The 15503-nt window shown below is 36.1% G+C and overlaps 2 protein-coding genes across 7 annotated transcripts; both read left to right on the top strand.

The window, feature by feature from the left end:
- Window positions 1-181: 181 nt before the first annotated feature.
- Window positions 182-4761, top strand: LOC21384957 (5-oxoprolinase). Of its 2 annotated transcripts, none has more exons than XM_010101878.2 (2): window positions 182-349; window positions 774-4761. In XM_010101878.2, exon 2 carries the CDS (start codon window positions 778-780, stop codon window positions 4582-4584), a length of 3807 nt encoding a protein of 1268 aa, XP_010100180.1. In that variant the 5' UTR covers window positions 182-349; window positions 774-777; the 3' UTR covers window positions 4585-4761. The 2 variants fall into 2 exon arrangements, with proteins under 2 accessions (XP_010100180.1, XP_024023804.1); XM_024168036.1 differs by having other exon boundaries at window positions 731-4761.
- A 3463-nt stretch (window positions 4762-8224) lies between these two features.
- Window positions 8225-15027, top strand: LOC21384956 (autophagy protein 5). 5 transcript variants are annotated; one of them, XM_024168040.1, is made up of 9 exons: window positions 8225-8567; window positions 8627-8744; window positions 9151-9275; window positions 10454-10520; window positions 11001-11090; window positions 11987-12074; window positions 12677-12820; window positions 13324-13449; window positions 14413-15016. In XM_024168040.1, the coding sequence occupies exons 2-9, from the start codon at window positions 8640-8642 to the stop codon at window positions 14769-14771; spliced, it is 1104 nt and encodes a 367-aa protein (XP_024023808.1). In that variant the 5' UTR covers window positions 8225-8567; window positions 8627-8639; the 3' UTR covers window positions 14772-15016. The 5 variants fall into 5 exon arrangements, with proteins under 5 accessions (XP_024023808.1, XP_024023811.1, XP_024023810.1 ...); XM_024168043.1 differs by having other exon boundaries at window positions 8225-8744; window positions 12728-12820; window positions 14413-15027; XM_024168042.1 differs by having other exon boundaries at window positions 8225-8744; window positions 14443-15016.
- Window positions 15028-15503: the final 476 nt, after the last annotated feature.

The raw sequence follows: 15503 nt of genomic DNA, 5'->3' as shown, positions 1-15503 counted from the left end.
ATAAAATCACATCTCAACTCGAATTAAAAACTCAAATCAATGAACTAAATGAATCATTTATTTCATATTTTATTATTTTTTTTTTATGCAGATAAAACACAGCACGCACATGGAAGACGACTTTCACTTCTTTTTTTCTTCTTCTTCTTCTACTTTTACTCGCTGAACAGACGCGCGCGCGCGCGCGCGCACACACACACACACTCTCTCTCTCTCTCTCTCCATAGAAGCACAACCGAGGCTTTCTTTCCTTGGCGTAACCACCGAGATTTCCAGCGAGTATAAGGCCAATTTCTGCAGCGAAACTTTTTGGAGCAAGGAGATATTCTAGAGATTTTAAAAGTTTGAGGTAGATTTTTCTTTATTGAATGATCTTAATCCGAAATTTCCCTTTTGAATTGGTATTTTCTAATTCCCTATTGACGTAGAATTTATTGAAAAAACCTTTGGCAATTGCCTTCATGGCTTATTGCAATTTCATCGAGATGAATAATAATGATTTAAAAAAAAAAAGCTATGGGTTGAACTGATTCAAACTCAGATAAAACTATTAGAAAAGTTTCACAATGGATTGTAACGGGTTCTTTCATTGTGTAAAAGCTTGCCTCTTTTTTTTCAGTTTTCTAGAGGATAGAGTAACTTAAGTCTTTTTTTTTTTCCTTAAACAAATAATTTTAGGCCGTTAGTGTTCTTTTTTATTGCTAAAATATTTGTTGCTATTGAACTGCAGATTTTGGGGTCAATTGAATCTCATTGTTAAGATCTTTTTGTAGAGAAATGGGAAGTGCCAACGTAGACAAACTCAGGTTTTGCATTGACAGAGGGGGCACTTTCACTGATGTTTATGCCGAAATCCCGGGTCATTCGGATGGTCGAGTTCTGAAACTTTTGTCTGTTGACCCATCAAACTATGAGGATGCTCCAGTTGAGGGCATTAGGAGGATTCTTGAAGAGTTTACCGGAGAGGAAATTCCACGGACTTCGAAGATACCCACTGATAAGATAGAGTGGATAAGAATGGGGACGACGGTGGCGACGAACGCCCTCTTAGAGAGAAAGGGAGAAAGGATTGCGCTTTGTGTGACTCGGGGCTTTCGGGATCTGCTCCAGATTGGTAACCAGGCCCGTCCGAACATATTCGACCTCACTGTATCGAAACCATCAAACCTTTATGAGGAGGTTGTTGAGGTTGATGAGAGAATTGAACTAGTACAAGATGGAGAACAGAATGTGGATTCTTCTGCGCGGGTAATCAGAGGGGTTTCGGGTGAGCTTGTCAAGGTTTTGAAACCGCTTAATGAAGAAGCTTTGAAGCCTTCGCTGAAAGGTCTATTGGAAAAGGGGATTAACTGTTTGGCTGTTGTGTTGATGCACTCCTATACTTATCCGCACCATGAAATAGCCGTGAAAACGTTAGCAATGAGTTTGGGATTTCGACATGTTTCCTTATCTTCAGCTTTGACACCCATGGTTCGAGCTGTCCCTCGTGGTCTTACAGCTAGTGTGGATGCATACTTGACCCCTGTGATTAAAGAATACCTGTCAGGGTTCATTTCCAAATTCGATGAAGGCCTGCAAAAGGTGATTGTTCTCTTTATGCAATCTGACGGAGGGCTTGCGCCGGAAAGTAGATTTTCTGGGCACAAAGCTGTTTTGTCAGGTCCTGCTGGGGGAGTTGTTGGTTACTCGCAGACTCTTTTTGGGCTCGAAACAGAGAAACCGCTTATCGGGTTTGACATGGGTGGTACATCTACAGATGTGAGTCGTTATGCAGGGAATTATGAACAAGTCTTAGAAACCCAGATTGCTGGTGCCATTATACAGGCACCTCAGCTTGACATAAATACCGTTGCTGCAGGTGGTGGATCAAAATTGAAGTTCCAGTTTGGAGCTTTTCGGGTCGGACCAGAATCTGTTGGTGCACATCCAGGTCCAGTGTGTTACCGAAAAGGCGGGGAATTGGCAGTCACAGATGCAAACTTGATTCTTGGTTTTGTCATACCTGATTATTTTCCATCCATTTTTGGCCCTAATGAGGATCAGCCCTTAGATATCAAGGCAACTAGAGAAGAATTTGAAAAGCTTGCAAAGGAAATAAATTCCTACAGAAGGATCCAAGATTCTTCTGCAAAGGACATGACGGTGGAGGAGATTGCGCTGGGGTTTGTAAATGTTGCAAATGAGACGATGTGTCGCCCGATAAGGCAATTAACTGAAATGAAGGGGCATGAGACAAGGAACCATGCTCTTGCTTGCTTTGGAGGTGCCGGGCCTCAGCATGCCTGTGCTATTGCTAGGTCTTTGGGCATGACAGAAGTACTCATACACCGGTTTTGTGGGATCTTAAGTGCATATGGGATGGGATTGGCGGATGTTGTAGAAGATGCACAGGAGCCATATTCTGCTGTTTACTGTCAAGACTCTGTGGTGGAGGCCTCTTGCAGGGAAGCGGTTTTATTGAAGCAGGTAAAACAGAAGCTACAAGAGCAAGGATTTGGAGATGAAAGCATTAAAACGGAGACCTATCTGAACTTAAGGTACGAAGGTACAGATACTTCAATTATGGTGAACAAACAGACGTCCACAGATGGAGCTGGATACGACTTTGACGTGGAATTCGTGAGGCTGTTCGAGCAGGAGTATGGGTTTAAACTACAGAACAGGAATATTCTAATATGTGATGTGAGAGTTCGTGGGGTGGGAGTCACTAATATACTGAAACCAAGGGCTATACCACTTGCATTTGATACTCCTAAAGTTGAAGGCAGCTACAAGGTCTATTTTCGAAACGAGTGGCAAGATATGCCACTATTCAAGCTTGAGAAACTAAGTTATGGTCATGTAGTGCCTGGTCCTGCGATAATTATGAATGGGAATAGTACTGTTATAGTAGAACCCAATTGCAAAGCTATCATAACCAAATATGGAAATATTAAAATCAAGCTAGAGCCTATTTCGAGCACTGTGAGAATTTCAGAAAAAACCGCAGATGTTGTGCAACTCTCGATATTTAATCATCGGTTTATGGGCATAGCTGAACAGATGGGGAGGACCCTGCAAAGAACTTCTATATCTACAAACATAAAGGAAAGGCTAGACTTCTCTTGTGCCCTATTTGGACCCGAAGGGGGACTAGTTGCGAATGCCCCTCATGTTCCCGTGCACTTGGGAGCTATGTCTAGCACCGTTTGTTGGCAGCTGAACTACTGGGGCGACAATTTGAATGAAGGAGATGTTTTGGTAACCAACCATCCTTGTGCTGGAGGAAGTCATCTACCAGACATAACTGTTGTAACCCCCGTTTTCGATAACGGGAAGTTGATATTCTTTGTGGCGAGTAGAGGTCATCATGCTGAGATTGGGGGTATTACTCCTGGAAGCATGCCGCCCTTTTCCAAATCGATATGGGAAGAGGGGGCTGCCATAAAAGCATTTAAGCTTGTCGAAAATGGGGTTTTTCAAGAAGAAGGAATCGTGGAACTTCTTCGGTTCCCCAGTTCTGGTGAATTAGCAAATCAGATCCCAGGATCCCGCAGGCTTCAAGATAATTTATCAGACCTTCGGGCTCAAGTAGCCGCAAATCAGAGAGGAATTTCTCTCATCAAAGAACTTATTGAGCAGTATGGTTTGGAGACTGTTCAAGCTTACATGACTTATGTGCAGTCGAATGCAGAAGAAGCGGTGAGAGAAATGCTGAAGTCAGTTGCTGCTAGAGTTTCGTCCAAATCAACTAATGTCGGAGATAAGAATTCCGTGACTATTGAAGAAGAGGATTACATGGATGATGGATCTGTTATTCGATTGAAGCTTACGATTGATTCTCATAAAGGCGAAGCAAATTTTGATTTCAGCAGAACCAGTCCAGAAGTTTATGGGAACTGGAATGCCCCAGAAGCAGTTACGACTGCAGCGGTCATATATTGTCTTCGTTGTTTGGTGGACGTCGATATTCCTCTCAATCAAGGTTGTTTGGCTCCTGTGAAAATTCACATCCCAGCAGGTTCATTCCTCTCTCCTAGCGATAAGGCCGCCGTGGTGGGAGGTAATGTTCTGACATCTCAGAGAATAACCGATGTTATACTTACTGCTTTTCAAGCTTGTGCTTGTTCACAGGGTTGTATGAACAATCTCACCTTTGGGGATGATACTTTTGGTTATTATGAGACAATTGGAGGGGGTAGTGGGGCTGGCCCCACCTGGGATGGGACCAGTGGAATTCAATGCCACATGACCAACACAAGAATGACTGATCCAGAGATTTTTGAGCAGAGATATCCAGTTTTGTTGCACAAATTCCAGCTGAGAGAGAGAAGTGGGGGGGTTGGAATTCATCAAGGGGGTGATGGGCTGGTTAGGGAGATAGAATTTCGGCGGCCTGTTGTTGTTAGCATTCTTTCGGAGAGGCGTGTTCATGCACCGAGAGGGTTGAATGGAGGAAAACACGGGGCTCGCGGAGCAAACTACCTGATTACAAAAGATAAACGAACTGTTTTCCTCGGAGGTAAGAACACGGTTCAGGTAAAGGCGGGGGAAATCCTTCAGATTTTAACTCCTGGTGGTGGTGGATGGGGTTGCCCCTCTTGATCTTTAATTCCGACGATCTTCTTCGGTATGATTTTTCTTATTTCTCTGGAAATCTGCTATAGATGATGATGTTGGTCTCTACATAATTGGAAAAAGAATATATTCAATCTTTAAATTTAGAGGAATAAAAGAATAAACTAGTTCTGCTCTTTGGAAATTACATTGTTCTATTTCAATCTATAAATTTAGAGGAATAAAAGAATAAACTAGTTCTGCTCTTTGGAAATTATTGTTCTGTTTTTACGCATCTTTCTTGTGGTTAAAACCACAGAAAATGACTGATTGCTCACTATTCAGAAAAGGTATTTCTAAACGTCTCTGGATTTCCTTTTTTTTTTTTTTTTTTGATAACTAAGGTCTCTGGATTTCTGTTAAATGCTATTTTTATATTTGTATCCGTCTTCTGTTTCACATTGATGTTAAAGCAAGTATTAATCTATTATACCAATAGTCTAAAACTACATCAAATATCACTTTTTTGCGAATCGGTAACATATATAGAAAATATTGCTCATCTTACTGTAGCTCGCCTCTCTTCCTCGGATTCTTCTTTCATATAAAATGTGTTATTTTTGCGAATAATCCGTTTCTTTCAGCCTCTCTTTTCGGCTTCTTTTTTTATCAGGATTTGGCGTAGGAATCTGGATTGGTAAAATAAATATTTTATTATTTTGTCCCAACTAGTCCACGGGATCCCTGTAAAGCGCCCCCTCCATTTTTTTCATGGGAAATGATTAAATCCCGAATTTTGGGCCTGCGGGCATGGCCCCAGTGAATTAATAGAACTTATGGGCCTTGGAATGCTTGAGCCTTGGAATGGATAACATTACGCCTCGTTCATTCCACCGATTCGAGTTTTTAATTTTAAGGTCTCGTTCACTTCGCGAATTCGAGTTTTCAATTCGAACTGAGATGTGACATTTTTTGAGAGTTTTCTACTGTAGCAGAAAAAGTTAGATGTGATATTTTCTGAGAACTTTTTACTGTAGAAACCTAAAACTGAAAACTCGAATCGGTGAAATGAACAAAGCATAAGTTTTTACAGTAAAAAATTATTAGAAAATGTCACAAATAACTTTTTCTGTTACAGTGAAAAGTTCTTAGAAAATGTTACATCTCAACTCGAATTGAAAACCCGAATCTGCGAAGTGAACGAGACCTTAGTCTCTCCAACGTTTGAAGTTTACGCTAATATTTCAAACATCTCTAAATATCGGTTGGTTTGATTAATTTTTACTGTTTAATTAGAATATATATCGTAAGGTAGTTGGAACTCCGTTATTCTTCTGGTGATATCTGTGTACGCAATGAAATTTTTTTCAAACAAACATCATACATGAGAAATACACAGATAATTTATTAGCATAATTTTTGTACCTCTATATTTTCTGACCAACACAATCCATTAGGAAATTCTCATAGCACAGGTGAAATTCTGCGTAATGCTTGGGAGACTTTCTTGATTTTGCCTTTCAATATTGCTACTTCAGGGCAATGTTGAGCAGCTTTCTGAAGACAACTTTTCACTATTACAATTGTCCCTATTGCTATCATTTCTGGACTTGGTGGCTCCAAAACATTGTCAATTTCATAATTATGACCGAAATTTTGGGAAAAAGGAAGATGATGGGGTGAAGAGGAAATGGGATTTTGCAAATAACACAGCTATGATAATTAATGATTTTCAGAAAATATAATCCTCCCATTTTGCTTCTGTCCACAACTTCGCCTTCTCTCTTTTTTTAGTATATATAGTGGAGGATATCATCCAACCAAACAGCTTTTTATATTACAAGCCTTCTGTCGAGCATTAATGGTTTATTAGAAATTAGAAATTATGGCTTTCCAAATTAAGATGTCGTTTAGTAAAAGGTTTCGTCATCAAATTATGCAAATTTCTTTTGAACTCATTTTGTTTTTGCTCAGAGTCATGATTATAAAAGCGTACCATTTATCTATTCACCTTTAGCGTGAAGATAAACTTAGGGTCTGTTTGGTAGAGGGATTCGTTTCCTGATTTGAATCATGATTCATGATTCGCTACAGTATTTTTTCTCACAAAAAATTCACGTAAATCGAAAATAATTCAAATCACATAGTTTAAATCATCCAACCAAACGTCCTCTTAAAAGTAAAATGCATTTAAAAGCAAAAGCCAGTGAAGGACAATTAAATAATACATATATATATATAGGAGTGTAGTTTTAATTATTATTTTAATATTTATTTATTGATAGGTATTATTTTTTTAACTGTCATATATTAATTTAACGGTTATAATAAATTAAATAATTAAAAAAAAATTACAATAATTGACGATATTAAATTTTTATCACGCTACATTATTAAATTTTATCACGCTATATTATTAATTTTTTATATTTAATGAGTAATTATCATAAATTATTAACTATTTAAAACTCATCTATGTATATTGTTTTTCTTTTTATATGAGGTAACTTCTCTTGTATCTCGCGTCCTTTGGAATAAAGTAAGGTTAACGTATGTATCCCAAAGAAATATGAGAGAACAAATTGATATTATTTATACTGAATTTTTATAAATACTTTATCATTGGAAAAGGAAATATCTACTTTGCAGTAATGCCTGTCTCAACAATATCAGAACGTATTTCCCCAAAGATTGAAAAGTTTTCAAAAATTCCCCTCCAATCCAATTTCATCCAAGATATAAATGGAAAAATGACGTGATAATGAATTAAATTAAAAAATAAGGATAGAAAGAAAATTTTACAAAACCATAATGACTAAATTTGTTACAATAAGGGGAATTAGTGTTTTCTTTATAATTCATGGAGCACATCGTTACAAAACCATAAAGTACGGGAAGAGAGAAAGTATGGGAAGAGAAAGAATGTTTTCAAAAATAGGGGAAAAATGAAAAAGAGATTTAAATTGGGGGAATGAAATAAAAAATTGTGCTAGAAGCTAGAAACACCTTTTTGAGGACTAGGGATGGCAACGGGTTGGATCTAGAGGGGGATGGTCTTCTCGCTCATCTACTCCCGCAAACAAAAACGCTTACCATTCTCGTATACTAAACCCGCATAAATTGGTGGGGTATGAGACAGATTTTTCAACATGGGTTTGGAATACCTTTGGTATCCTATTTACCCGATTAGTTATTTTTATTGTAAAATAAATAAATAATACAACCATACATAACATTAAGTTCAAAAAAAAAGTTTTAAATTTTCATATATATTATATAACATATTACACTTAAAATTAAAGGATAAATTTTATTTTTACCCCTAAATTTTAGTCTTTTTGCACTTTACATCTCAAACTTTAAAAATTAGTTTGTACACTTCTTGAACTATGAAACGCTACTAAGTTTGTTCTTCTATCCACTAGCTTAAAAATATCATTTTGTGACGGAATGAGCAAACTTAGTAATGTTTCATAATTCAGGAATTGTACATAACAATTTTTAAAGTTTGAAATAAAATGACAAAAGGACCAAAAACCAAAATTTTTAAGGGACAAAAATAAAATTTATTTAAAATTATATATTATTACATATTATACCTAATATATTCATTTTAAAATATGATACAATTAAACGTGACTATAAACAAGTAAAAAAGTAGTAGACTTCTAAATTCGTTTCCGTCCGTCACCGATCAAAAATTTTAACGAGTTTGCAACTCAAATTTGGTTAAACCGTATCTTTCCCGCCCCGTTAAATGCGGGTCTCCGGGGATAAATTGATTAAAGTGTGAAATTATCACCCCTACTCCGGACCTAAAAAAATCGCATCCGATTAGCTTGCGGTATCAGGAAATTACCGGAAAGTCCTTCCCGGCGACGTACTGGCTCTAATTTCATTCGGCCGTCTCGTTGAGTGCCAGGGACTCCGAGCAGTGCCGTGGTGTGCACGCGCCGCACCTATCGGGACGACGGCGGGCGCGTTCACGATGCGCGTGTAGTAGGGTTCCCGAATTGAGTCCAGAAGAAAAGGTTTGACCTAGAATTCCAATCCAAGCATAGTAATAGTCTCTCTCTCTCTCTCTCTCTAGAACGTAAAAAGTTATGAATAAGGAAGCGCGCAATTTCGTTTGGGAAGGGGCGATTCCGCTGCAGATTCATCTCCACGAATCCCAAGTTACCACCGTTCCTCCTCCTCCACCAGCCCTCGTATGCAATTTCTAATATCTTTGATCTTATTTGATTTAATTCTTAGGATTTTATTTACTAAATTAACAACATTTTACAACTGTTACATTATCGCGCTTCAATTTTGGATTTTGATTTCTGGATCAGTTAATATGCTCAAATCCCATATTGTAGTTATTGGATTTTAGCAAAGATTTCTGATTTCTCATATAATCCAATTTGGAATATGTTAATGTGAACGTACTTCTATAGCTTTCTTGCTCTATTTCAGTGGGCTTTGTTTTTGTTTGTTTTTTTTTTTTTTTTACATTTCCGTTTTTCACATAAATTTATGCATAACTAAGTAGAATTATTATCAGAATTATGGATCTTTATGTATCCCTTTTCCTTTTTGACCTTTATTTATGAGTTTCTTTTCTTGTTTCAGATCTTAGCTCCTCGGTTAGGATACCTTCCTTTGTTGGCTTCTCAAATTAAACCTCACTTCAGTAGTACGCTTCCTCCGGTTGTTGACACTATCTGGTTTGAATACAAAGGATTGCCGCTGAAATGGTATATTCCTTATCCATACTTGGATAATTGCGTTTTCGTTTTTGTTGCTCTGGAAAAAGCTCTTTGTGGAGTATCCATGTTGGGAATTACTTATGTCTAGTTTTGTTGATCATCGTGTATGTGACCTGACTTAGGACAAGTGGGGAATTGGTAGGGTGATGAATGGGATAGGAGAAAGAAGAGTGTAATATGCTAGGGGGTGGACACAATTTAGAGGAAAGAATAGGACAATTAGTGAAAGAGAAAGTTAAAGTCAAAGGAAAAGGATTAATCATAATAATCCGCTTCCATTCGCTATATTGGAATTGTACCTAGTTCAAGATGTAAACTGAAGTAGAGTTTATTTAAAAGAGAAAATACGTTCATGAAGTTATCCTTGAGCACAAGGGAAAGAAAAAAAAAAAAAGAGACGTGTCTGGCCAAGAAATGTATGGGAGAATAGAAAGAATCAAATGATATTCAAAGTGGGTGCCACAACCAAGAGATTGAAGTAAGCGTGACCAACTACTGACTAGGAAGGCAAGCAATAGGAAATAACCCCAACAAGGAAAGCCATTAGTTAGGAGGCAAGTTACGAGAGTGGGTGTTATGAACTAACTGGAACTAGGCTATTCAAACATCAAGCAATCGAGGAAGCATCTGAACATGAAAGGAAATAAGCGGTGCTCTTTTTGAGGTTACCTCCTGAAGATCCCACCTATGATGGGGAGGTTGAAATGCTAGATAGTACCGTTTCGTAATCTAGAAACTTAGGCAGCCGCCGTGAAATCCATTTACACAGAGTTCGAGAAGGCCTGTTTTAGTGTGTTTGAATTATACTCCACGTAAGAAAGATAATTAAGTGATGGTATGACATTCTGTAATTTTCAGAATTTTGTAACTTTTGCCAATTTAATGTGCTGGAGTTTTTCTTATTGCTCTATTGATTTTATTGAGCTGGCTCATAACTACATATGTAGTATTTTAATCCTCTCAAACAGTTAATACGTTCATAAATTTATGACGTTAATGGAGGAAGATTTAACATAACATATAACTATTTGGCTTACCATATATATTCTCTTGTCAGTCCCTTGAAGATTCATATCTCTTGCTTGCCATTGCGTGCTAGTTGCATTTCATTACCAAACTACATGCTTGTTGTTCTTGTTGTGTGAGGTTATTTGTGCTTCTTTCAGGTATATACCAACTGGGGTTCTATTTGATCTTCTATGTGCAGAACCAGAAAGGCCTTGGAATCTAACGGTACAGATCTTTTAATTAATAATTAATTGGTGACAATCAGGTGTCTTATACTGTTTGTTCCTCTGAGGTCTTCTTTTTTCGACAAGAAGACCTTACAAAATAAAATAGGAAAGTGGCGAAGAAGTGGTTCACCTAGAGCAAGAAAAAAGAGATAACAAAGAAGCAAATCCGAAAGGATAGGCTACAACAAGTTTTCCTGTCTAAAGCGATTAAGGAAGGAAAACTCGCTAAAATATATAAAGTTCCCAAAAAGAAACCCAAAGTTTAAATCTATCAAAAACCACACTTAAACATCAATAGAATGATGCACTTATATCTATTTTTTGTTGTCATCTCTATCAGATAAACTTTTTGGATTTTGAATGATCGTCAAATCTCTCTAATCATATACTAGTCCTTTTTTTTTCTCCCTCTCTTTTTGCATAAAAAAAGAAAAAAATTTGCAACTTTCACATCAGGTTTTGGACTGTCTTTTTGCAGGTGCATTTTAGAGGATATCCGGGGAATGTACTAACTCCATGTGAAGGTGAAGATAGTATAAAGTGGAGCTTGATTAACTCATTGAAAGAGGTTGGTTTGTGATTTGTCTCTCAGCTCGATAGAATTAGTTAGTTTCTAATCTCAATGGTGTTGTTATTATCTGAATCATTATCAAAAGCAAGCAAAAAAAAAAAGCTTAAAACATTGTGTGGCTCTTTTATTGATACTTCAATCATTAATTGTGTTTTTAGTTTCTGATAAAGTGCGCCATAATAGTTGAAGTATTTGTGAAATTCTGTTAACAAAGCTATCGTTTTCTGTCCAAAAGCCAATTCATGTCACACAAGAGAGCCAATTTGTTATCCATTGATGTCAAACACGGCTGCAATTCTAGAATGAAATTTTGGAAATTCATTGCTAATAGTCTTTGATCTCATGAGAAGGGTCAATTCTATTTCTATAAATTTAAAAGACTTGAGGAGCATCTACCTTGGTGACAAGTCTATTTAAACTTTTGGCCAAGGTAAAATTGATACGTGACATGGGATTGTCATGTTAATTAGGATTTGGGATTATTATGATGAATACGGTTAACGATCATAGCTTAATATTACTTTTATCTATGTTCCTAGTTGATTTAGGAACATCTATCTAGAAGTATACTTAGATCCTTGATTTCGTTATATTTTTTCAGAAGTGTTTACGGAAGTATAAGATTTTTCCTTCCTCTGAATTCCCCTTCTTCCTTCATAAGCTCTTATTTCTTTTTTGCGTTTCTCTTTCTTTCTCTGACTACTTTCTCTTTGGCGCCTTATGGTTCTTCATTAGTGTGTAAAACCTATAATGGGATATAGATGTCATTTCTTCTCTGATATCATTTTGAACTTTTGTTTTTTGTTTTTTTTTTCTCTCATTTACTGTTATTTTTGGAATTGGTTATAACATTCCCATTGTATGCATCTAATGGTATTTAGTTATAATTACAGGCAGCATACATAATCAATGGAAACTCTAAGAATGTGATGAACATGTCTCAAGCTGATCAGGTGGAGCTTTGGCGTTCTGTCGTAAGTGGTATGTCTGCAACTTGAAGACATTTTGGCATGATACAACTTATTTTGAGTTGCCCCGTCCTCACCATAAATACTCATTTAGTTCTTAATTATAGAAGATTTGTTGTCCCCGGCGGTGTTCTAAGTGATGTAGGCCCACCAGGCGGATATAAAATATAGAGAGAAATGAGATAATTGGATAGGGGATATGAATAACAGAGAGGAAGCTTGAGAAAGAAAACTCAATGACATTGTTGTCAAATATAAATGTGAATACTGATATGAACACACCTACATTATAAGGCGAATATAGAAGCAACCTAAAATATCACCAAGGGATGTTGATTCAATTTACTGCATCACAACCAAAATAAGGAAGCATGATCAAACAAGGTAACAAAACAACTGACTTGGAAAATCCACCAACATGTCTAAGCTTGATGTCTACACCTGACGTAGGTACACATGTTTGAAAGGAGAATTTCACACCCTTTGGGTTAAGGGAAATCAGATGATAAACTTTCAGGATGGATGGAGAAAAAAGGATAACTTGCATTCTATAAAGTAGAATTTCTTTTGTTATGATGCAGAACTTGTAATCGGCTTGGTGAAAATTTGTTGTAGGCAATTTAGAAGTTTATGCACGTGTTTCATCCAAACTTAAGCTTGGAATAGTTTCAGATGAATACACTGCAAATTCAAATTTATCCTCTGCAAGATCCGGACAATTTGTGGATGAGACTGATATTTCTGGACAGGACAAGGCAGGTGAGCAAATTTTAATTTTAAGGATTCTGGAGTTTTTTTTTCTGTCTTTTTGTAATTCTCCATTGTTGGCTTGTGGTATTTAGAAAGGTGAACGGTTTTTTAGAATGTTTCATGAGGCATAAGGTACGATTTGTTCTGGAGAGAGAGAGATAGAGACATTTATTGCAAAAAGAATAGAAACATGAGTCTTCTATGTTCCTTGGGTATTGTCACTGCAGCGTGACTTCTCCGTGAAACTTATAGAAAATTGTCCTAGAAAATTGTCCCTACGCTTTTATCATATCTTTGCCCTATTCTGGACTTGTTAGTTGTTGTATGATTATGTGAAATAATAACCTCTTTACACAATTGCTTTTGATAACGAGGTGTTTTTAGTTATTTTATTTTTCGGTTCAGTTATTATATCTTCTATTGTTATTATTTAGAAATTTTATGAAATTTGTATCTTTTTTTATGAATAAACTTATCACACTTATTTTTTATGTTATGTTATTTTTTTGTAGGTAGAGTTCCAGTTCGGTTATATGTTTGGAGTGTTAGTGAGGATATTGACGATTCAGAAGATGCACCACCTATTGATACTTGGGACAAAATCTCTTATATAAACCAACCTGTTGAAATTCAAGAAGGTAAGAAAGGCCTATGTTATTTGTAGAACCCTCCGTAATGAATATGTGAATATGGCAAACTTAGCTGTTTCATCGTTCTTTTTATTTAGCTTTTTCATGCATTAAACCCAGAATTGAGATTGTCTTTGAATCTGGCAATTGGTAGTCAGCCACCTAACTTTGGCAAGAAGAAAGGAAAACTCACTTTTAACCTTTTTTTAGAGCTAAATTAAAACACATGCAAATGAATTGCTGCAGGAAAATTGATATTACAAAATGTGAAAAACAAACTTGCTCTTATTTCAGATATTCTTGGAATTAAAACTAAGCATGACCGTGATTTTGTCTCAAGGCCCTTTATAAAGTTAGGAGTTTTGGTGTTACTCCTTGAATTATTAGTAGCATTGTGAAAATATTAGTCTTTAAACCTTTTTTTTTTTTGTTGATTAGTCTCTAAACTTAATATTTTTGGTAGTTTTGGTATCTAGACGATGGTGTTTAAAATTTGATGGAAGTAATCACATCCTCATCAGGTGATAACTTGAAATCTTATGAAAATAGTTATAAGGTGCAAAATAGTATGTTGAATGTCTCTGAAAACCCCTGAAAATTAGAACATTTTGCTTATCATGCAAATGTTTTTGTAAGATTTCAATTTTTTACGTGATAGGTACGCGAATACGTCTTTTAAATTTAAAAAAAAAAAAAATTGGTGAAGAAAATAGAGATCAAATTGTCACTTCTTGAAAGACAGATAAAACCCATAGAATTAAGTGAACAATTTGTGTATTTTTAAACATTACCGTTTGTGTTTCTTGGCCCAACTATCTATTGATTCTAGTAGAATGACAAAGATAAAGGTTCAATATGGTAAGATATAACTGATTGCACAGGGACTCTGGAAACACGCTTGAGTAATGATCTTATGTTCAGTTTACGTTTTGAAGTCTACTTTAATCTTTGTAAGCTTAAACTGTTACAAAGCAGGTAAATACTTCACCCTACACGATGCAGTGAAAAGCCTTCTGCCAGAGTATTTCCAGGGAAGTTTTTTGATTGATGAAGAATCAACAAGAGTACAAGGTGAAGACGAGCAGAGAGATTCCTCCGAAGAGGCGAGCAGCAACAAAATTGCTGAAGATGGAGTCGAAATTCTATGTGAACACACAAAGTCTTGCCAGAAATCCGACAATGCTGAGATCAAGCTTGTTCGAATCCAAGGTATCGAGCCGAAACTGGAAATACCCTTTTCTTGGGTGGCAAACAACTTGATGAACCCCGATTATTTTCTTCACATTTGTGTCTGCTTGAAAATTCCAAGATTAAACACCACGTGTAGGTGAAAAGTGGTATTTTCAAATGCATGAACATGTACAGAAAAATTTGAACTGACAACGTGTAATTATTTCTTCGTTCTTCATGTTTCTGTTTTTCCTCTGTAAGAAATTTCACGATTTTACAAGATCTGCTGATCCCTGATTACAAGAGTAGTTTGAGTGAATAGATTCTTAGGTACATACTTAAAATAAAGTTGGAAAAGATCATTGGAAATACATTTCTGTTCCAAACAATTTAATCTTTCTTGAACTGCCAGTACTGATTTTATACTGGTGCTCTTGATCAAAACGAGACGGTTTTTTTTTTTTTTTTTTTTTTTTTTTGGGCTAGTGAAAGTGAGACGATATTTATTTGTTATATGTTACGTGAGAAAAGTAATTTTTAACTCCTTGTGCTGGTCTGCTTTTTATCATTATCATTTTATTATTAATATTATTGAGATTCGTTTGTTCATGAACTTTTAAGAGGTGGCAGTTCCATCTTTATTTTTTCTTCATCAATTAATATTTTAATTTAACGGTATATTTTTGAAATATAACAGCGCTAATCATGTGGTAATTGTGAAAATAGTTTAAAATTTTACCAAAACAACTCATAAGATGAATATTCTATAATATGCAAGGGTTTTTAGGGGTGAGAATATTGAATTCTCAAAACTTAATAGGAAATTACCTACCTATCTATCGCTTAATAAACTGAAGTTTTACAATTTATTAAGCATTAGGGACTAAATTGCC

The sequence above is a fragment of the Morus notabilis genome, unplaced genomic scaffold (assembly GCF_000414095.1).
Source record: "Morus notabilis unplaced genomic scaffold, ASM41409v2 Scaffold4005, whole genome shotgun sequence".
NCBI classification, from domain to species: Eukaryota; Viridiplantae; Streptophyta; class Magnoliopsida; order Rosales; family Moraceae; genus Morus; species Morus notabilis.
This window is presented reverse-complemented; position numbering and strand designations above follow the sequence as displayed.

What these genes read in the sequence shown, in the direction of transcription:
- LOC21384957 (XM_010101878.2), top strand. Translation starts at nt 778, where the DNA reads ATGGGAAGTGCCAACGTAGACAAACTCAGGTTTTGCATTGACAGAGGG.
- LOC21384956 (XM_024168040.1), top strand. Translation starts at nt 8,640, where the DNA reads ATGAATAAGGAAGCGCGCAATTTCGTTTGGGAAGGGGCGATTCCGCTG. An exon ending in CTCCTCCTCCACCAGCCCTC is followed by an intron (nt 8,745 to 9,150) that starts GTATGCAATTTC and finishes TTCTTGTTTCAG; the next exon opens with ATCTTAGCTCCTCGGTTAGG. An exon ending in TTGGCGTTCTGTCGTAAGTG is followed by an intron (nt 12,075 to 12,676) that starts GTATGTCTGCAA and finishes AATTTGTTGTAG; the next exon opens with GCAATTTAGAAGTTTATGCA.